This window comes from Somniosus microcephalus, chromosome 11 (assembly GCF_052327205.1).
Source record: "Somniosus microcephalus isolate GS21.2 chromosome 11, FLI_Smic_1.0, whole genome shotgun sequence".
Classification (NCBI taxonomy): domain Eukaryota; kingdom Metazoa; phylum Chordata; class Chondrichthyes; order Squaliformes; family Somniosidae; genus Somniosus; species Somniosus microcephalus.
Genome location: NC_140997.1, coordinates 87,900,367 through 87,921,693, shown reverse-complemented (window position 1 = coordinate 87,921,693; position 21,327 = coordinate 87,900,367). Strand labels below are relative to the sequence as shown.

The 21,327-nt window shown below is 47.8% G+C and overlaps 1 protein-coding gene across 2 annotated transcripts in view; it reads left to right on the top strand.

The window, feature by feature from the left end:
• The first annotated feature begins 2,916 nt into the window (after positions 1–2,916).
• Positions 2,917–21,327, top strand: part of tedc2 (tubulin epsilon and delta complex 2) — a 130,974-nt gene continuing 112,563 nt past the window's right edge. For both annotated transcript variants that reach the window (XM_086000923.1, XM_086000922.1), the window contains exon 1: positions 2,917–3,023. In XM_086000923.1, the coding sequence (XP_085857049.1) occupies positions 2,998–3,023 (26 nt within the window). In that variant the 5' untranslated portion in view covers positions 2,917–2,997. The remainder of the gene's footprint in view (positions 3,024–21,327) is intronic.

The window sequence follows — 21,327 nt, the reverse complement described above, 5'->3', positions numbered from 1 at the left end:
TTTTATTGAGGCGGTGGCACCTTTCAGGGTTCCTAGTTCCTGTTGAAACACTTCTTTGGCGTTAGCCAAGATTTCTTTTAATCGTCCAGGTATGACATCATCATCGTTTTTTTCTTACTGGTCACCGTCAGTGCCTGAATGGAGTGCCAGTCTAAACGTATCTTTCTGATCCATTCACGTCCCAACAACGGCGGACCACCATCTTGCAGAACGTATAAATACAACTTCTGTATTTCCTTGCCGTTGTATACAACAGGCACCCTTATTTTCCCTCTGGGGTATACTTTCTGCCCCGTATATGTCTTCAAGACAATGGATGTGTCTTTCAAAGGTATATGCGGAAATAGCCGCTCGTAATCCCGTCGACTCATGACGGTCAGAGCTGATCTTGTATCTAGCTCCATTTTGACTGGGGACCCTGCTATCGTGAGGGTAACCTAAATGGTCTGGTAATCTTCTTTGGCATTTACATTATGTAATTTGAGACAGCTTAGTCTCTTGTTTCCGGAGTCGCTATCGCTCTTCTGGTCTTCGGAGCTACTGTCCGTCATCATTTGTACCTTTCTGTACTTTTCCTTATTGACCTTTTTACTGTCAGCGGATTTCTTTCCAGATCTGCATACACGTGCAATGTGCCCCATCTTTCCGCATTGCCTGCATGCTTTGTCCTTGAACCAGCAGTCCTTCTGGTCATGGGTGGATCTGCCGCAGCGATAACATCTCTCGAAACCCCGTGTCATTTCATGGGTGCCGAAGTCCTGTGGCTTTTGCTGTATCTCTGCAGCTCCTCTTGCTGCTGCTTCATATGATACAGCCACACTGAAAGCCTTGTCCAGTGTCAAATCTTTCTCAGAAAGTAGTCTTTTCTGTGTTCCTTCGCTTAGGAGACCGCAGACGAATTTGTCTCGTAGAGAATCTGCCAGTCCTGCCCCGAATTGGCAGTGCTTTGACAGCTTTCGTAATTCGGTGAGGTAATCAGCGTTACTTTCATTCTTGTGCTGATTCCTCCTGAAGAATTTGAATCGTTCCGCTATCAGCAGCGGTGTTGGGTTTAAGTGCTCCTGTAAGGTATCAACAATCTCCTTAAAATTCTTGTCCATCGGTTTGGCTGGAGTGATCAAGTTTCGTAACAGCCCGTATGTCCTTGCGCCCATCAGATTTAGAAGTACCGATGCCTTTTTATCATCCGCTACTTCATTCGCCTTGCAATATACCTCCACTCTTTCCACATATGTGGTCCAATCTTCTATATCACTATCGAAAGCAGTAATATTGCCAGTCTTCGGCATCTTGAAAATCTAAAATGGCGCTTCCCGCGCTTTTCTTTCTTCCCCGCCGAGTTAAGATGGTGCCTCCCGCGCTTTCCCGCCGCTGCCGCTGCTGCCAACGCTGTTCTCCACGGTTCCCATTGCGACCTGCAGCTTTTCGCGGTATTTCTATTTTTTTTTATATATCGCTTCAATAGTTTCTCCGTTACTTGGAGAACCATTCCCGTCGTGGAGCGGACCCCCTGGGACTTTCCCCTCCCTCTGCTCGGTCTGAACGCCGACCTGCTTTGCAGCACCAGCCGCGCACTGAATGCTCCACCCTCTCTCTCTCTTTGCTTCTGCTTCCCGACTCGCTGCCCGGCCCCGTTGCAGAGCCACCCGATCGAGCTCTAGCCCGCCGCAGCCCAGGAAGGATCAGTGCACTACCTGCCACCAGCCCATTTAGCTGGGGAAACCACAGACTGGAGACCAAGCCTGGCCCTCGTTTTCGAGTTTCTTCGAGTTATTTATTTATTTTTATTTATTTTTTTGCTTCTGGCTTCGACCTTCGTCTGAGGAATCGATCCCCTTGAGGTGCTGCCGAATTGCAGGTAAGTTCGTTTCTAACTCGTCGCCACTGTTAGATCCGTGTGTTAATGGAGACATGGAATGCAGGAGTTGATTTAACAAGTGTTTACTGAACAAAGTCTGGAGGTGAACTAACAACACAAGACGCTACACAGGCTTATATACCCGAGTGGTCACTACTGGTACTACAGTATACAGGGGCTTCAAAAACATAGTTCCTCTTAAAGGTACATACACTACAATCCACAGGTCAGTCATACCTTATTTTACAACTAAGAATGGGGCTCTATGCTGCTGAACTCTTTCTTTTGACATTTCTAATCTTTCTCTGCTCTGCTCTCCTCTCCTCTCCAACTCACAAATGCTGCAAAGTCCTGATGAGGGGCTGTTTGTACTGAAGTCACTGAGGCTGGAATTTCAACCCTCCTCCTCACTTACTTTCACTGCAAATTGTAACTGGTTCTTAAAAATAATGTATTATATTAACAAAGGGAGGGGGATGCACAAGGACAAAGTTCGGAGGTGGGGGGAGTGTAGGGCTGGAGGAAGTTACAGAGAGGGACGGACGAGGCCATGAGGGGATTTAAACACAAGGATGAGAATTTTAAACTGAAGTGTTAAGGTCAGCAAGGACAGGGGTGAGGGTTAGCAAGGACTTGGTGCAGGATAGGAGTGCTCATTTAAAGGGGAAGCCAGGGGGAGTACTTTTAATCAAAGTTCTTGGCCTCCCCCAGCAGAAGCCTGATATGCCCGGGTCCTGCAGCTCCATGGCCAGCTCTCGGGCTCGGTCTTGAGCTGTGACCCCCTCCATTGTTTTTGATAAAGTTGCCCTGGGACAATAAGGATGCCTCTGATGGAGATGTAACAGATCAGGAAAGAAGAGCCCACTCGGGGGGGGTCTGAGAGGAACCAGGTGTTTGTAAGCGAGCAGTTCCCTCCATGGTGTTGAGTGCTTGGGCCACAGCTGCCTGTCCCTTTAAGAGACTCTCCTCGACTCTTGCGCCACTTCGCGGCGGCTGCCGGAATTGCAGGAGCGGCACCGCGTCCCGTCGCTCAGCAACAGTTGCCAGGAGTCGGGCCCGCGCCTGCGCAGAGCAAGGCGGGAACAGCGGCCGACAAGAGGCCCCGAATCGCTGGAAGAGCCTGAAACCCCGGCCAAGCCATGCTGCCGGCCGCCCGAGCATTAAGGTAATCTGTTCCGTTCTCCGCAAATTAGTTGCTCCCTGCGCGGGCCTTGCTTTTTTACAGCGCCTTTCACGACGTTCCAAAGCGCCTCCCAGCAAATGAAGTACTTTTGAAGTGTAGTCACTGTTGTAATGTAATCAATTTGCAGCCAATTTGCGCACAGCAAGCTCCCACAAACAGCAGTAAGAACATAAGAAATAGGAGCAGGAGTAGGCCATTCCGCCCCTCGAGCCTGCTCCACCATTCAATGAGATCATGACTGATCTGATTTTGGCCTCAACTCCACTTTCCTGCCCGCTCCCCATAACCCTTGACTCCCCTGTAGCTCAAAAATGTCTTTACCTCCACCTTGAATATATTCAACAACCCAGACAGCTCTCCAGAGTAGAGAATTCCAAAGATTCAGGACCCTCTGAGAGAAGAAATTCCTCCTCCTCTCCGTTTTAAATGGGCGACCCCTTATTCTGAGACTATGCCCCCTAGATTACCACATGAGGGAAAACATCCTCTCAGCGTCTACCCTGTCAAGCCCCCTCAGAATCTTATATGTTTCAATAAGATCACCTCTCATTCTTCTAAACTCCAATGAGTATAGGCTCAACCTTGCTTCATAAGACAACCCCTTCATCCCAGGAATCAATCTAGTGAACCTTCTCTGAACTGCCTCCAATGCAAGTATATCCCTCCTTAAATAAGGAGACCAAAACAGCACGCTGTACTCCAGGTGTGGTCTCACCAGGGCCTTGTACAGTTGTAGCAAGACTTTCCTACTTTTATACTCAATCCCCCTTGCACTAAAGGCCAACATTCCATTTGCCTTCCTAATTATTTGCTGTACCTGCATGCTAACTTTTTGTGTTTCATGTACGAGGACACCCAGGTCCTTCTGTACCGCAGCATTCTGTAGTCTCTTTCCATTTAAATAATATTTTGCTTTTTTATTCTTCCTACCAAAGTGGATAACCTCACATTTTCCCATATTATACTCCATCTGCCAAATTTTTGCCCACTCACTTAACCTGTCTATTATCTCTTTGCAGACTCTGTGTCCTCTTCGCAACTTGGCAAATTTGGCTACAGTACACTCGGTCCCTTCATCCAAGTCATTAATATAGATTGTAAATAGTTGAGGCCCCAGCACTGATCCCTGTGACACCCCGCCAGTTACAGTTTATCAACCTGAAAATCACCCATTTATCCCGACTCTTTGTTTTCTGTTAGTTAGCCAATCCTCTCTTCATCATGGTAATATATTACCCCCCAACCCCGTGAGCTCTTATCTTGTGCAGTAACCTTTTATGTGGCACCTTATTGAATGCCTTCTGGAAATCCAAATACACTACATCTACTGGTTCCCCTTGATCCACCCTGCTTGTTACATCCTCAAAGAACTCTAGTAAATTTGTCAGACATGATTTCCATTTCATAAAACCATGCTGACTCTGCTTGACTGTATTATGATTTTCTAAATGTCCTGCTATTACTTCCTTACTAATGGATTCCAGAATTTTCCCAATGACAGATGTTAGGCTAACTGGCCTATAGTTTCCTGCTTTCTGCCTCCCTCCCTTTCTTGAATAGGGGCATTACATTAGAGGTTTTCCAATCCGCTGGGACCTCTCCAGAATCCAGGGAATTTTGGTAGATTACAACCAATGCATCCACTATCTCTGCAGCCACTTTTAAGACCCTAGGATGCAGGCCATCAGGTCCAGGGCACTTGTCAGCCTTTAGTTCCATTAGTTTGCCTGGTACTTTTTCTCTAGTGATAGTCATAGTTTTAAGTTCCTCCCTCCCTATAGCCCCTTGACTATCAATTATTATTGGGATGCTTTTAGTGTCTTTTATCGTGAAGACAGATACAAAATATTTGTTCAAAGTCTCTGCCATTCCCCTGTTTCCCATTGTTAATTCCCCAGTCTCATCCTCTAAGGGACCAATGTTTACTTTAGCTACTTTCTTCCTGTTTATATACTTGTAGAAGCTCTTACTGTCTGTTTTTATATTTTTTGCTAGTTTACTTTCATAATCTATCTTCTCCCTCTTATTTTTTTAGTCATCCTTTGCTGGTTTCTAAACATTTCCCAATCCTCTGGCCTACCACTAATCTTTGCAACATTGTATGCCTTTTCTTTCAATTTGATACCATCCTTAACTTCCTTAGTTAGCCACGGATGGTTCATCCTTCTCGTAGTCTTTCTTTCTCACTGGAATAAAGCTTTGCTGAGAGTTATGAAATATCTCCTTAAATGTCTGCCACTGCTTATCTACCATCTTACCCTTTAAGCTATTTTCCCAGTCCATTTTAGCCAACTCTGTCTTCATACCTTTGTAATTGCCTTTATTTAAGTTTAGGACACTAGTTTCAGACCCAAGTTTCTCACCCTCAAACTGAATTCGAAATTCTATCATGCTATGATCACTCTTCCCTTGAGGATCCTTTACTATGAGGTCATTAATTAATCCTGTCTCATTACACATTACCAGATCTAAAATAGCCTGCTCCCTGGTTGGTTCCACAACATATTGTTCTAAGAAACCATCCAGAATACATTCTATGAACTCGTCCTCAAGGCTACCCTTGCCAATTTGATTTGTCCAATCTGTATGAAGGTTAAAATCGCCCATGATTATCGCAGTACCTTTCTTACAAGCCCCTATTATTTCTTGATTTATACTCTGTCCTGCAGTGTAGCTACTGTTAGGGGGGCCTATAGACTACTCCCACCAGTGACTTCTTTCCCTTACTATTTCTTATCTCCACACAATTGATTCAATGGCCCAGTAATTCGGGTCGGTGGCTTGCCGCGCGTGCAAGCCCCGTATATGCACTTACCCGACGCGCTGACATTTCACCTCCAGGGACGCCTGGAATTCGTGTTTGAAAAAGAAGAATCCCGGGCAGCGTCTGACGTCACGCCGCCCAGGAGTGCAGCCAGCGCGAAGCCTGGAGCGCGCTGTGCAAGTGAGACACGCCCCTTGAGGTCTCAGTTTAATAGGACACGCCCCCAATGTTTCTCACAAGCTGCTAAGCATTTTTACATGCAAAGCAGCATTTTAAATAGGTTTTTGGTATTTTTATGAAGCTTTTGGTAACTTTTATAAACTTTTAAAAACGTTTACATTATTTTGAAGAATCTGAAGTAGTTTTAAGCAGAATTAAAGCTATTTAAAGACTTTTAAAAGCCCTAAAATAATTTTTTTTATTCCATTTATTTATTTACCAATGTCGTCGTCATACGTGTCTTCACACTGTTCCCTTTGGGGAACTGTATGAAGTGGTGGAAGGATTTATGGCCGTGATTAACACTCATTCCGTGACCGTAACCATCTTTGAACCAGCCATTAGGATGGTTAGTCCTATGGCGGGAGGGTTTTACGGGCTCCCACAAGCTATACAAGGAGGGGGGGCCACCCACACCCACGGACGCAAATATCCCACTGGATGTCAACCCAGAATTTAGAGCCGGAGTTCCGACTCCACTTGCCGGGACTGTCTGGAGCAGGGTTCGAAACCCTACCCCGTCTGGCCCAGCGGCGGGGATCCTACCGCTACGCCAAAGGCCCAATCCGATTAGCAACGTGAAATGGCTGGAATGAGCACAATTCACGGCATTAAAAGAACTCACAATTGAACTGATGATGACCTCAGCAATCTCCTCAACGAGGTGGAGGCGCAGCGCCTGCTCATCATTGGTAATGAGAAGTCAAAGGCGCCGCAAAAAGGACAGATGATAGCTTGGTCTTTCAAGTGGCAGCATAGGGCTCCAGTCACGGGGAGGGAAAAGGCGCAGGAAACGTATGGGTGTCACCTTTTGCGCGGAGTGGGCCTTTTGCGTAGCGGTAAGCATCCCCACCGCTGGGCCAGAAGGAGTAGGGTTTCAAACCCCGCTCCAGACAGTCCCGGCAAGTGGAGTCGGAGCTCCAACTATAAATTCTGGGTGGACATCCAGCGGGATACTTGCGTCCGCGGGTGTGGGTGGCCCCCCCCCTCAGATGGGTTGTGGGAGCCCGTAAAACCCTCACGCCATAGGACTAACCACCCTAATGGCTGGTATGAAGATGGTTATGGTCACGGAAGGAGTGTTAACGTGGCCAGAAATCCTTCCACCACTTCATACAGTTCCCGAAAGGGAACAGTGTGAGGATACGTACGACGATGACCTGTTGCGCAATGCACCTCCTTGGACCCTCAGTCGCAGATGCGAGGGGGCAAATCGTGCAATTGTTAAATTTTTCATTTTATTGACATGTAAAATTTTGGCCCAGTAATTCCCTTCCAAACGCGCGAGTACGGTCGGGGTACTTACGCGTCTGTCCGGAGGAAATGCCGGTTTTCAGCATGCACAGCGCATGCGGGGAAAACCGGCATTTCCTGTCCTCTGAACGAAGGGGTTCAGAGGCAGAACGCGTGCGACTGTACAGGCAACGCGTGCGCAGTAAAATTTGCCGCTTTCATTCATGCTTTCAGTGAGGTCGAGTCAATACAACTTACACATGAAAAAAGCATGAGTACAGTTGCTCCAGAGGCTGCGGTTGTTTGGGAAAGGGATTAAAGTTATTTTCAGAAATGCTGAGGTAAGTTTTAAAGTTTATTTTTGTTTTTTAAAAGGGTTTTCAGTACTGTAGGTAGAAGGATCAATTGTGGCTATGTGAATTGAATTTGCTGTGTTTATTAAATGTGAAAATGACTCCAACATTTTTAAGAAAGAAACTTTTCATCAGTAATATATTCTTTTAAGTAATTATGTATGTATGTCTGTATATATTCCTTTGCGTGTATGAATATATTCCTTTACTTATGTGTATGAATGTATGTATTTAATTATGACTTTCAGAGAAAGTAACTTATTGGAAAATCATAATTAAAAACATACATTCATACACATAAGTAAAGGAATATAAAACATACATACATATACGTAAAGGAATATATGCGGACATACATACATAATTACTTATTACTGATGAAAAGTTTTTTTCTTAAAAGTGTTGGAAATGTTACATTACTCATTTTAGAACACTCATTCTCACATTCAATTCACACAGCCACAATTGCTCCTTCTACCTACCGTACTGAAAACCCGTTTAAAAAAAAAAAAAAAAAAAAAAAATTTAAGCTTTAAAACTAACCTCAGCATTTCTTAAAATAACTTTGCTCCCTTTCCCAAACAAAAATATTGCCTTTCAGAAGCTCCACGATAAAATATATCTTCCTCCGCAGCCTTGGACCAACTTTACACATGCTTTTTTCAAGTGTAACTTGTAAGGACTTACCCTCACTGAATCCATGAATGAAATCGACGAAGTTCACTGCGCACGCGCTGCCTGTGCAGTCGCACGCGCTGTGCCTCTGAACCCCTTCGTTCAGAGGACCGGAAATGCCGGCGTTCTCCGCATGCACGGTGTTTCCTGAACGCCGGCATTTCATCCGGCCAGATGCGTGAGTACCCAGACCGTACTCACGCATTTGGACCCGAATTACTGGGCCAATATGTTGATCTTCTGAGCCAATATCATTTCTCACCACTGCACTGATCTCATCCTTTATTAACAGAGCTACCCCACCTCCTTTTCCTTTCCGCCTATCCTTCCGAAATGTCAAATACCCCTGAATATTCAGTTCCCAGCCTTGGTCACCTTGCAACCACGTCTCTGTAATGGCTATCAGATCATACCCGTTTATTTCTATTTGTGCCGTCAACTCATCTATCTTGTTATGAATGCTGTGTGCATTCAGATAAAGAGCCTTTAATTTTGTCTTTTTATCATTTTTCCCTACTCTGACTTAGAGGCAAGGTGGCTGAGGTAGGTGAAAAAAAATCTGAAATGTTCTTTGCAGAAGTTGGGTAGTCAGCAGTTTGGTGGGAATAGGGTCAAGGAAGCAGGAAGTGAGTCTCATGAACAAGATGAGCACGGAGAGGTCATGAGGGGAGACTGGAGAGAAACTGGAGAAAGAAGCGCGTTCAGGGCTAGGGCAGGGGGGAACCTTAGATGAAGTTTGGCCTGGTGGGTTGGGGGAAGGAAGGGAAATTGCAGAGGCAGCTGAACGGACAGTCTCAATCTTAGAGACAAAGAAGTCCATGAGCTCCTCACACTTGTTGTCGGAGGTGATGGTGGAGGAACATAAGAAATAAGAGCAGGAGTAGGCCATACGGCCCCTTGAGCCTGCTCCGCCATTCAATAAGATCATGGCTGATCATCGACCTCAACTCCACTTTCCCGCCCGATCTCCATATCCCTTGATTCCCCTAGAGTCCAAAAATCTATCTATCTCAGCCTTGAATATACTCAAAGACTCCGCATCCACAGCCCTCTGGGGCAGAGAATTCCAAAGATTCACAACCCTCTGAGTGAAGAAATTCCTCCTCATCTCGGTCTTAAATGGCCGACCCCTTATCCTGAGACTATGCCCCCTAGTTCTAGACTCTCCAGCCAGGGGAAACAACCTCTCAGCATCTACCCTGTCAATCCCCTTCAGAATCTTGTATGTTTCAATGAGATCACCTCTCATTCTTCTAAACTCCAGAGACTATAGACCTATTCTGCACAATCTCTCCTCATAGGACAGCCCTCTCATCCCAGGAATCAATCTAGTGAACCTTCGTTGCACCGCTTCCAAGGTAAGTATATCCTTCCTTAGATAAGGAGACCAAAACTGTGCACAGTACTCCAGGTGTGGTCTCACCAAGGCCCTGTACAAGACTTCCTTACTCTTATATGCCAACCCCCTTGCAAAAAAGGCCAGCATGCCATTTGCTTTCCTCATTGCTTGCTGTACCTGCATGCTAGCTTTCTGTGTTTCTTGCACGAGGACACCCAAATCTCTCTGAACACCAACATTTGAAAGTTTCTCACCATTTAAAAAATATTCTGTTTTTCTATTCCTCCTACCAAAGTGAATAACCTCACATTTCCCTACATTATACTTCATCTGCCACCTTACTGCCCACTCACTCAGTCTATCTATATCCCTTTGCGGACTCTTTGTGTTCTCCTCACAGCTTACTGTGAGAGATGACAGGGGAGTGGGGTTTAAGAAGACGGCTAGCAGTAGAGAATAGAAGCCAAGGTTTACCTTTGCATTCCAGAATGATTCTGGAATAGTGAGCAGTTTTGGCAGATGAGACAGGACCCGATAATGCTTTATGTAGTCCAGCCAGATCTGGCGGTGAATGGCTAAAGCATTTGTCCGCAATATCCGTTCCAGCCTGCATCCCTTGGACTTAAGGGAGCGAAAATAAGGGCTGTACCAGGAGAACGGCCAGGGTGAGAGGGTAAATGTTTTAACAGGGACTGGGGCATCAAAGGTGGTGGTGAGGGTGTGGTTGAGCAGGAATGGAGGGCCAAGGGCTGGACAGTTGGGATTTCATAGGTGCAGTAATAGAGTTGGGAAAGTTTTTCCATGGGGCAGACAGAGGGAAGTAGGGTTGTGGGCGCGGAGAAGGGGGATGTGGTCAGAGATGGCCTTCTCTGCGATTGACACGATGGGAGTAGCGAGGCCACGAGAGATGGCAAGGTCGAGGGGGTGGCCGTGAATACGGGTTGGGGCATTTACATGGAGGGAGAGATTAAGGGAGGATAGGAGGCTAGTGAACTCAGAGGAGAGGGAGCATGATGAATTGAGATGGAGGTTGAAATCACCAAGGATGTGAAGTTGCTCCGTGCAGAGGCTGAGGGAGGAAAGCAGTGAAGATATCTCGGTAATAAAATGTTTATGGTACTTGGGTGGGCGGTAGAGAACAAGAATTTTAAGTGAGAGGTGAGGGGGTGGAATAAGATGAGATGTTCAAAGGAGGAGAAAGTGCCGGTGGAGTAGGAGGACAGACCAAGGTGTGATTTGGTGATGAGAGCCACACCGCCACCACGGCGGTCTGTGCGGGGCAAGTGGTGGAAGGCATAGCCAGGCGAAGAGGCTTTATTTAAGGGTAAGGTGTCATCACCCCTCAACCAAGTTTCTGTCAGGGCCATGATGTCAATGCAATCATCCACGATAAGCTCATGGATGGCAAGGGCCTTGTTCGCAAGTGAACGGACATTTTGGAGGGAGATGCGGAGAGGGCCGATGATGGCTGACCCACTGACAGAATCCACGGGGTCAGCACTGGGAGGGGTGAGTTGGACGGGGAGGAGATTGGCAAGATTTGCCCCCAGTGGGCGGGAAGGTCGGCGAGAGAGTAGGATGGGACAGTTGGGGTTGCTGCTCGTAAGACGGCAGCGACGAGTGCCTCGATGGCCCTTTGAGAGGCAGAGAGGGAAGCTGTGGGCTTATCTAAGAGGGAGTCAAGCCTGGGACGGCGGCAGGAGAGTAGGAAGGTCGAAGAGTAATGAAGGATTGGGGTAGGGATTTGGGAGGGCAGAGTAGCCGAGAGAGGAGAGATGAAAGGAGGCACGACGACAGGAGAGAGCGGTCAGGGAGGGACAGAGAGAAAAGGAAAAGGGGGAGAAAAAGTGGAACTTGAAGCGAACGGCTTGGGTCCGGAGCAGCAGCCAAAGTGCGCACATTAATGGACACAGGGAAAAGCTCAGGTTACATAGGCCTAGTTATGTGGTAATGAATGGGATACATATTTGCTGGTAGCAGGGATTAGGTTGGAGACAGTAGTAGGAAGACCAGAGTTAAAGTCAGTGGTCCCATGGAGGGATAAAGTTGACATAGGTAGGATGGAATCTGCGTGGAGCATCGACAAACTGTTGTCCAAGGTCGGAGACAGGTGTAGCGGGCGAGTGAAGTCCAGAAGCTATTTGAATGGCAGAGAGTTCGAGGATGGAGGTTATTGCCGTAGGAGTGAGAATCGGTTGTGGTGCAGAAAGTTGATGGTGAAATTGACGCAAGTTGAAGGTCACCGTAGCTCAAAAGTGGTGGAGGAAATGTAAAAAAACCACAAGCCAGCGACCAGCAAAGCTGAAAAACCAGTAGAACCAGCTCAACAGAGAGACAGACGCAGTTTAAAAGTTATTTAAAAATTCTTTTAGCAACAGAATAAGAGACACAGCTGATGAGTCTTGCAGTGTAATCCAGTGTAGTCCCGTGCAGAAATGTAGTGGTGTAATCCAGTGTAGTCCCATGCAGAAACGTAGTGGTGTAATCCAGTGCAGTCCCGTGCAGAAATGTAGTGGTGTAATCCAGTGTAGTCCCGTGCAGAAATGTAGTGGTGTAATCCAGTGTAGTCCCGTGCAGAAATGCAGTGGTGTAATCCAGTGTAGTCCCGTGCAGAAATGTAGTGGTGTAATCCAGTGTAGTCCCATGCAGAAACGTAGTGGTGTAATCCAGTGTAGTCCCATGCAGAAACGTAGTGGTGTAATCCAGTGTAGTCCCGTGCAGAAATGTAGTGGTGTAATCCAGTGTAGTCCCGTGCAGAAATGCAGTGGTGTAATCCAGTGTAGTCCCATGCAGAAACGTAGTGGTGTAATCCAGTGTAGTCCCGTGCAGAAATGTAGTGGTGTAATCCAGTGTAGTCCCGTGCAGAAACGTAGTGGTGTAATCCAGTGTAGTCCCATGCAGAAACGTAGTGGTGTAATCCAGTGTAGTCCCGTGCAGAAATGTAGTGGTGTAATCCAGTGTAGTCCCGTGCAGAAACGTAGTGGTGTAATCCAGTGTAGTCCCGTGCAGAAACGTAGTGGTATAATCCAGTGTAGTCCCGTGCAGAAACGTAGTGGTGTAATCCAGTGTAGTCCCGTGCAGAAACGTAGTGGTGTAACCCAGTGTAGTCCCGTGCAGAAACGTAGTGGTGTAATCCAGTGTAGTCCCGTGCAGAAACGTAGTGGTGTAATCCAGTGCAGTCCCGTGCAGAAACGTAGTGGTGTAATCCAGTGTAGTCCCGTGCAGAAACGTAGTGGTGTAATCCAGTGTAGTCCAAAGCAGAAACGTAGTGCTGTAATCCAGTGTAGTCCCGTGCAGAAACGTAGTGGTGTAATCCAGTGTAGTCCCATGCAGAAACGTAGTGGTGTAATCCAGTGTAGTCCCATGCAGAAACGTAGTGGTGTAACCCAGCGTAGTCCCGTGCAGAAACGTAGTGGTGTAATCCAGTGTAGTCCCATGCAGAAACGTAGTGGTGTAATCCAGTGTAGTCCCGTGCAGAAACGTAGTGGTGTAGTCCAGTGTAGTCCCGTGCAGAGACGTAGTGGTGTAATCCAGTGTAGTCCCGTGCAGAGACGTAGTGGTGTAATCCAGTGTAGTCCCATGCAGAAACGTAGTGGTGTAGTCCAGTGTAGTCCCGTGCAGAAACGTAGTGGTGTAGTCCAGTGTAGTCCCGTGCAGAAACGTAGTGGTGTAATCCAGTGTAGTCCCGTGCAGAAACGTAGTGGTGTAATCCAGTGTAGTCCCGTGCAGAAACGTAGTGGTGTAATCCAGTGTAGTCCCGTGCAGAAACGTAGTGGTGTAATCCAGTGTAGTCCCGTGCAGAAAAGTAGTGGTGTAATCCAGTGTAGTCCCGTGCAGAAACGTAGTGGTGTAATCCAGTGTAGTCCCGTGCAGAAACGGAGTGGTGTAGTCCCGTGCAGAAACGTAGTGGTGTAGTCCAAAGCAGAAGCGAAGTGGTGTAATCCAGTGTAGTCCCGTGCAGAAACGTAGTGGTGTAATCCAGTGTAGGCCCATGCAGAAACGTAGTGGTGTAATCCAGTGCAGTCCCGTGCAGAAACGTACAGGTGTAATCCAGTGTAGTCCCGTGCAGAAACGTAGTGGTGTAATCCAGTGTAGTCCCGTGCAGAAACGTAGTGGTGTAATCCAGTGCAGTCCCGTGCAGAAACGTAGTGGTGTAATCCAGTGTAGTCCCGTGCAGAAACGTAGTGGTGTAATCCAGCGTAGACCCGTGCAGAAACGTAGTGGTGTAATCCAGTGTAGTCCCGTGCTGAAACGTAGTGGTGTAATCCAGTGTAGACCCGTGCAGAAACGTAGTGGTGTAATCAAGTATAGTCCAAAGCAGAAACGTAGTGGTGTAATCCAGTGTAGTCCCGTGCTGAAACGTAGTGGTGTAATCCAGTGTAGTCCCATGCAGAAACGTAGTGGTGTAATCCAGTGTAGTCCCGTGCGGAAACGTAGTGGTGTAATCCAGTGTAGTCCCATGCAGAAATGTAGTGGTGTAATCCAGTGTAGTCCCGTGCAGAAACGTAGTGCTGTAATCCAGTGTAGTCCCGTGCAGAAACGTAGTGGTGTAGTCCAAAGCAGAAGCGTAGTGGTGTAATCCAGTGTACTCCCGTGCAGAAACGTAGTGGTGTAATGCAGTGTAGTCCCGTGCAGAAACGTAGTGGTGTAATCCAGTGCAGTCCCGTGCAGAAACGTAGTGGTGTAATCCAGTTTAGTCCCGTGCAGAAACGTAGTGGTGTAATCCAGTGTAGTCCCATGCAGAAACGTAGTGGTGTAGTCCAAAGCAGAAGCGCAGTGGTGTAATCCAGTGTAGTCCCGTGCAGAAACGTACAGGTGTAATCCAGTGTAGTCCCGTGCAGAAACGTACAGGTGTAATCCAGTGTAGTCCCGTGCAGAAACGTACAGGTGTAATCCAGTGTAGTCCCGTGCAGAAACGTAGTGGTGTAATCCAGTGTAGTCCCGTGCAGAAACGTAGTGGTGTAATCCAGTGTAGTCCCATGCAGAAACGTAGTGGTGTAATCCAGTGTAGCCCCGTGCAGAAACGTAGTGGTGTAATCCAGTGTAGTCCTATGCAGAAACGTAGTGGTGTAATCCAGTGTAGTCCCATGCAGAAACGTAGTGGTGTAATCCAGTGTAGTCCCGTGCAGAAACGCATTGGTGTAATCCAGTGTAGTCCCATGCAGAAACGTAGTGGTGTAGTCCAAAGCAGAAGCGTAGTGGTGTAATCCAGTGTAGTCCCGTGCAGAAACGTAGTGCTGTAATCCAGTGTAGTCGCGTGCAGAAACGTAGTGGTGTAATCCAGTGTAGTCCCGTGCAGAAACGTAGTGGTGTAATCCAGTGTAGTCCCGTGCAGAAATGTAGTGGTGTAATCCAGTGTAGTCCCGTGCAGAAACGTAGTGGTGTAATCCAGTGTAGTCCCGTGCAGAAATGTAGTGGTGTAATCCAGTGTAGTCCCGTGCAGAAACGTAGTGGTGTAATCCAGTGTAGTCCCGTGCAGAAACGTAGTGGTGTAATCCAGTGTAGTCCCGTGCAGAAACGTAGTGGTGCAATCCAGTGTAGTCCCGTGCAGAAACGCCGTGGTGTAATCCAGTGTAGTCCCGTGCAGAAACGTAGTGGTGTAATCCAGTGTAGTCCCGTGCAGAAACGTAGTGGTGTAATCCAGTGCAGTCCCGTGCAGAAACGTAGTGGTGTAATCCAGTGTAGTCCCGTGCAGAAACGTAGTGGTGTAATCCAGTGTAGTCCCGTGCAGAAACGTCGTGGTATAATCCAGTGTAGTCCCGTGCAGAAACGTAGTGGTGTAATCCAGTGTAGTCCAAAGCAGAAACGTAGTGCTGCAATCCACTGTAGTCCCGTGCAGAAACATAGTGGTGTAATCCAGTGTAGTCCCATGCAGAGACGTAGTGGTGTAATCCAGTGTAGTCCCATGCAGAAACGTATTGGTGTAATCCAGTGTAGTCCCGTGCAGAAACGTAGTGGTGTAATCCAGTGTAGTCCCATGCAGAAACGTAGTGGTGTAATCCAGTGTAGTCCCGTGCAGAAACGTAGTGGTGTAATCCAGTGCAGTCCCGTGCAGAAACGTAGTGGTGTAATCCAGTGTAGGCCCATGCAGAAACGTGGTGTAATCCAGTGTAGTCCCATGCAGAAACGTAGTGGTGTAATCCAGTGTAGGCCCATGCAGAAACGTGGTGTAATCCAGTTTAGTCCCGTGCAGAAACGTACAGGTGTAATCCAGTGTAGTCCCGTGCAGAAACGTAGTGGTGTAATCCAGTGTAGTCCCGTGCAGAAACGTAGTGGTGTAATCCAGTGCAGAAACGTAGTGGTGTAATCCAGTGTAGTCCCGTGCAGAAACGTAGTGGTGTAATCCAGTGTAGACCCGTGCAGAAACGTAGTGGTGTAATCCAGTGTAGTCCCGTGCTGAAACGTAGTGGTGTAATCCAGTGTAGACCCGTGCAGAAACGTAGTGGTGTAATCCAGTGTAGTCCCGTGCAGAAACGTAGTGGTGTAATCCAGTGTAGTCCCGTGCTGAAACGTAGTGGTGTAATCCAGTGTAGTCCCATGCAGAAACGTAGTGGTGTAATCCAGTGTAGTCCCGTGCGGAAATGTAGTGGTGTAATCCAGTGCAGTCCCATGCAGAAACGTAGTGGTGTAATCCAGTGTAGTCCCGTGCAGAAACGTAGTGCTGTAATCCAGTGTAGTCCCGTGCAGAAACGTAGTGGTGTAATCAAGTATAGTCCAAAGCAGAAACGTAGTGCTGTAATCCAGTGTAGTCCCGTGCAGAAACGTAGTGGTGTAATCCAGTGTAGTCCCGTGCAGAAACGTAGTGGTGTAATCCAGTGTAGTCCCGTGCAGAAACGTAGTGGTGTAATCCAGTGTAGTCCCGTGCAGAAACGTTGTGGTGTAATCCAGTGTAGTCCCGTGCAGAAACGTAGTGGTGTAGTCCTGTGCAGAAACGTATTGGTGTAATCCAGTGTAGTCCCATGCAGAAACGTAGTGGTGTAATCCACTGCAGTCCCGTGCAGAAACGTAGTGGTGTCGTCCAAAGCAGAAGCGTAGTGGTGTAATCCAGTGTTCTCCCGTGCAGAAACGTAGTGGTGTAATCCAGTGCAGTCCCGTGCAGAAACGTAGTGGTGTAATCCAGTTTAGTCCCGTGCAGAAACGTAGTGGTGTAATCCAGTGTAGTCCCATGCAGAAACGTAGTGGTGTAGTCCAAAGCAGAAGCGTAGTGGTGTAATCCAGTGTAGTCCCGTGCAGAAACGTACAGGTGTAATCCAGTGTAGTCCCGTGCAGAAACGTACAGGTGTAATCCAGTGTAGTCCCGTGCAGAAACGTAGTGGTGTAATCCAGTGTAGTCCCGTGCAGAAACGTAGTGGTGTAATCCAGTGTAGTCCCATGCAGAAACGTAGTGGTGTAATCCAGTGTAGCCCCGTGCAGAAACGTAGTGGTGTAATCCAGTGTAGTCCTGTGCAGAAACGTAGTGGTGTAATCCAGTGTAGTCCCATGCAGAAACGTAGTGGTGTAATCCAGTGTAGTCCCGTGCAGAAACGTATTGGTGTAATCCAGTGTAGTCCCATGCAGAAACGTAGTGGTGTAGTCCAAAGCAGAAGCGTAGTGGTGTAATCCAGTGTAGTCCCGTGCAGAAACGTAGTGGTGTAATCCAGTGTAGTCCCGTGCAGAAACGTAGTGGTGTAATCCAGTGTAGTCCAAAGCAGAAACGTAGTGCTGTAATCCAGTGTAGTCCCGTGCAGAAACGTAGTGGTGTAATCCAGTGTAGTCCCGTGCAGAAACGTAGTGGTGTAATCCAGTGTAGTCCCGTGCAGAAACGTTGTGGTGTAATCCAGTGTAGTCCCGTGCAGAAACGTAGTGGTGTAATCCAGTGTAGTCCCGTGCAGAACCGTATTGGTGTAATCCAGTGTAGTCCCATGCAGAAACGTAGTGGTGTAATCCAGTGTACTCCCGTGCAGAAACGTAGTGGTGTAGTCCAAAGCAGAAGCGTAGTGGTGTAATCCAGTGTACTCCCGTGCAGAAACGTAGTGGTGTAATGCAGTGTACTCCCGTGCAGAAACGTAGTGGTGTAATCCAGTGCAGTCCCGTGCAGAAACGTAGTGGTGTAATCCAGTTTAGTCCCGTGCAGAAACGTAGTGGTGTAATCCAGTGTAGTCCCATGCAGAAACGTAGTGGTGTCGTCCAAAGCAGAAGCGTAGTGGTGTAATCCAGTGTAGTCCCGTGCAGAAACGTACAGGTGTAATCCAGTGTAGTCCCGTGCAGAAACGTAGTGGTGTAATCCAGTTTAGTCCCGTGCAGAAACGTGGTGTAATCCAGTGTAGTCCCATGCAGAAACGTAGTGGTGTAATCCAGTGTAGTCCAAAGCAGAAGCGTAGTGGTGTAATCCAGTGTAGTCCCGTGCAGAAACGTACAGGTGTAATCCAGTGTAGTCCCGTGCAGAAACGTACAGGTGTAATCCAGTGTAGTCCCGTGCAGAAACGTACAGGTGTAATCCAGTGTAGTCCCGAGCAGAAACGTAGTGGTGTAATCCAGTGTAGTCCCGTGCAGAAACGTAGTGGTGTAATCCAGTGTAGTCCCATGCAGAAACGTAGTGGTGTAATCCAGTGTAGCCCCGTGCAGAAACGTCGTGGTGTAATCCAGTGTAGTCCTGTGCAGAAACGTAGTGGTGTAATCCAGTGTAGTCCCGTGCAGAAACGTATTGGTGTAATCCAGTGTAGTCCCATGCAGAAACGTAGTGGTGTAGTCCAAAGCAGAAGCGTAGTGGTGTACTCCAGTGTAGTCCCGTGCAGAAAAGTGGTGGTGTAATCCAGTGTCGTCCCGTGCAGAAACGTAGTGGTGTAATCCAGTGTAGTCCCGTGCAGAAACGTAGTGGTGTAATCCAGTGCAGTCCCGTGCAGAAACGTAGTGGTGTAATCCAGTTTAGTCCCGTGCAGAAACGTAGTGGTGTAATCCAGTGTAGTCCCATGCAGAAACGTAGTGGTGTAGTCCAAAGCAGAAGCGTAGTGGTGTAATCCAGTGTAGTCCCGTGCAGAAACGTACAGGTGTAATCCAGTGTAGTCCCGTGCAGAAACGTACAGGTGTAATCCAGTGTAGTCCCGTGCAGAAACGTACAGGTGTAATCCAGTGTAGTCCCGTGCAGAAACGTAGTGGTGTAATCCAGTGTAGTCCCGTGCAGAAACGTAGTGGTGTAATCCAGTGTAGTCCCATGCAGAAACGTAGTGGTGTAATCCAGTGTAGCCCCGTGCAGAAACGTAGTGGTGTAATCCAGTGTAGTCCTGTGCAGAAACGTAGTGGTGTAATCCAGTGTAGTCCCATGCAGAAACGTAGTGGTGTAATCCAGTGTAGTCCCGTGCAGAAACGTATTGGTGTAATCCAGTGTAGTCCCATGCAGAAACGTAGTGGTGTAGTCCAAAGCAGAAGCGTAGTGGTGTAATCCAGTGTAGTCCCGTGCAGAAACGTAGTGGTGTAATCCAGTGTAGTCCCGTGCAGAAACGTAGTGGTGTAATCCAGTGTAGTCCAAAGCAGAAACGTAGTGCTGTAATCCAGTGTAGTCCCGTGCAGAAACGTAGTGGTGTAATCCAGTGTAGTCCCGTGCAGAAACGTAGTGGTGTAATCCAGTGTAGTCCCGTGCAGAAACGTTGTGGTGTAATCCAGTGTAGTCCCGTGCAGAAACGTAGTGGTGTAATCCAGTGTAGTCCCGTGCAGAACCGTATTGGTGTAATCCAGTGTAGTCCCATGCAGAAACGTAGTGGTGTAATCCAGTGTACTCCCGTGCAGAAACGTAGTGGTGTAGTCCAAAGCAGAAGCGTAGTGGTGTAATCCAGTGTACTCCCGTGCAGAAACGTAGTGGTGTAATGCAGTGTACTCCCGTGCAGAAACGTAGTGGTGTAATCCAGTGCAGTCCCGTGCAGAAACGTAGTGGTGTAATCCAGTTTAGTCCCGTGCAGAAACGTAGTGGTGTAATCCAGTGTAGTCCCATGCAGAAACGTAGTGGTGTCGTCCAAAGCAGAAGCGTAGTGGTGTAATCCAGTGTAGTCCCGTGCAGAAACGTACAGGTGTAATCCAGTGTAGTCCCGTGCAGAAACGTAGTGGTGTAATCCAGTTTAGTCCCGTGCAGAAACGTGGTGTAATCCAGTGTAGTCCCATGCAGAAACGTAGTGGTGTAATCCAGTGTAGTCCAAAGCAGAAGCGTAGTGGTGTAATCCAGTGTAGTCCCGTGCAGAAACGTACAGGTGTAATCCAGTGTAGTCCCGTGCAGAAACGTACAGGTGTAATCCAGTGTAGTCCCGTGCAGAAACGTACAGGTGTAATCCAGTGTAGTCCCGAGCAGAAACGTAGTGGTGTAATCCAGTGTAGTCCCGTGCAGAAACGTAGTGGTGTAATCCAGTGTAGTCCCATGCAGAAACGTAGTGGTGTAATCCAGTGTAGCCCCGTGCAGAAACGTCGTGGTGTAATCCAGTGTAGTCCTGTGCAGAAACGTAGTGGTGTAATCCAGTGTAGTCCCGTGCAGAAACGTATTGGTGTAATCCAGTGTAGTCCCATGCAGAAACGTAGTGGTGTAGTCCAAAGCAGAAGCGTAGTGGTGTACTCCAGTGTAGTCCCGTGCAGAAAAGTGGTGGTGTAATCCAGTGTCGTCCCGTGCAGAAACGTAGTGGTGTAATCCAGTGTAGTCCCGTGCAGAAACGTAGTGGTGTAATCCAGTGTAGTCCCATGCAGAAACGCAGTGGTGTAATCCAGTGTAGTCCCGTGCAGAAACGTAGTGGTGTAATCCAGTGTAGTCCCGTGCAGAAACGTAGTGGTGTAATCCAGTGTAGCCCCGTGCAGAAACGTAGTGGTGTAATCCAGTGTAGTCCCGTGCAGAAACGTAGTGGTGTAGTCCCGTGCAGAAACGTAGTGGTGTAATCCAGTGTAGTCCCATGCAGAAATGTAGTGGTGTAGTCCCGTGCAGAAACGTAGTGGTGTAATCCAGTGTAGCCCTGTGCAGAAACGTAGTGGTGTAATCCAGTGTTGTCCCATGCAGAAACGTAGTGATGTAATCCAGTGTAGTCCCGTGCAGAAACGTAGTGGTGTAATACAGTGTAGTCCCGTGCAGAAACGTAGTGGTGTAATCCAGTGTATTCCCATGCAGAAATGTAGTGGTGTAACCCAATGTAGTCCCATGCAGAAACGTAGTGGTGTAATCCAGTGTAGTCCCGTGCAGAACCGTAGTTGTGTAATCCAGTGTAGTCCCGTGCAGAAACGTAGTGGTGTAATCCAGTGTAGTCCCGTGCAGAAACGTAGAGGTGTAATCCAGTTTAGTCCCGTGCAGAAACGTAGTTGTGTAATCCAGTGTAGTCCCATGCAGAAATGTAGTGGTGTAATCCAGTGTAGTCCCGTGCAGAAACGTAGAAGTGTAATCCAGTTTAGTCCCGTGCAGAAACGTAGAGGTGTAATCCAGTGTAGTCCCGTGCAGAAACGTAGTGGTGTAATCCAGTGTAGTCCCGTGCAGAAACGTCGTGGTGTAATCCAGTGTAGTCCCGTGCAGAAACGTAGTGGTGTAATCCAGTGTCGTCCCGTGCAGAAACGTAGTGGTGTAATCCAGTGTAGTCCCGTGCAGAAACGTAGTGGTGTAATCCAGTGTAGTCCCGTGCAGAAACGTAGTGGTGTAATCCAGTGTAGTCCCGTGCAGAAACGTGGTGTAATCCAGTGTAGTCCCGTGCAGAAGCGTAGTGGGGTAAT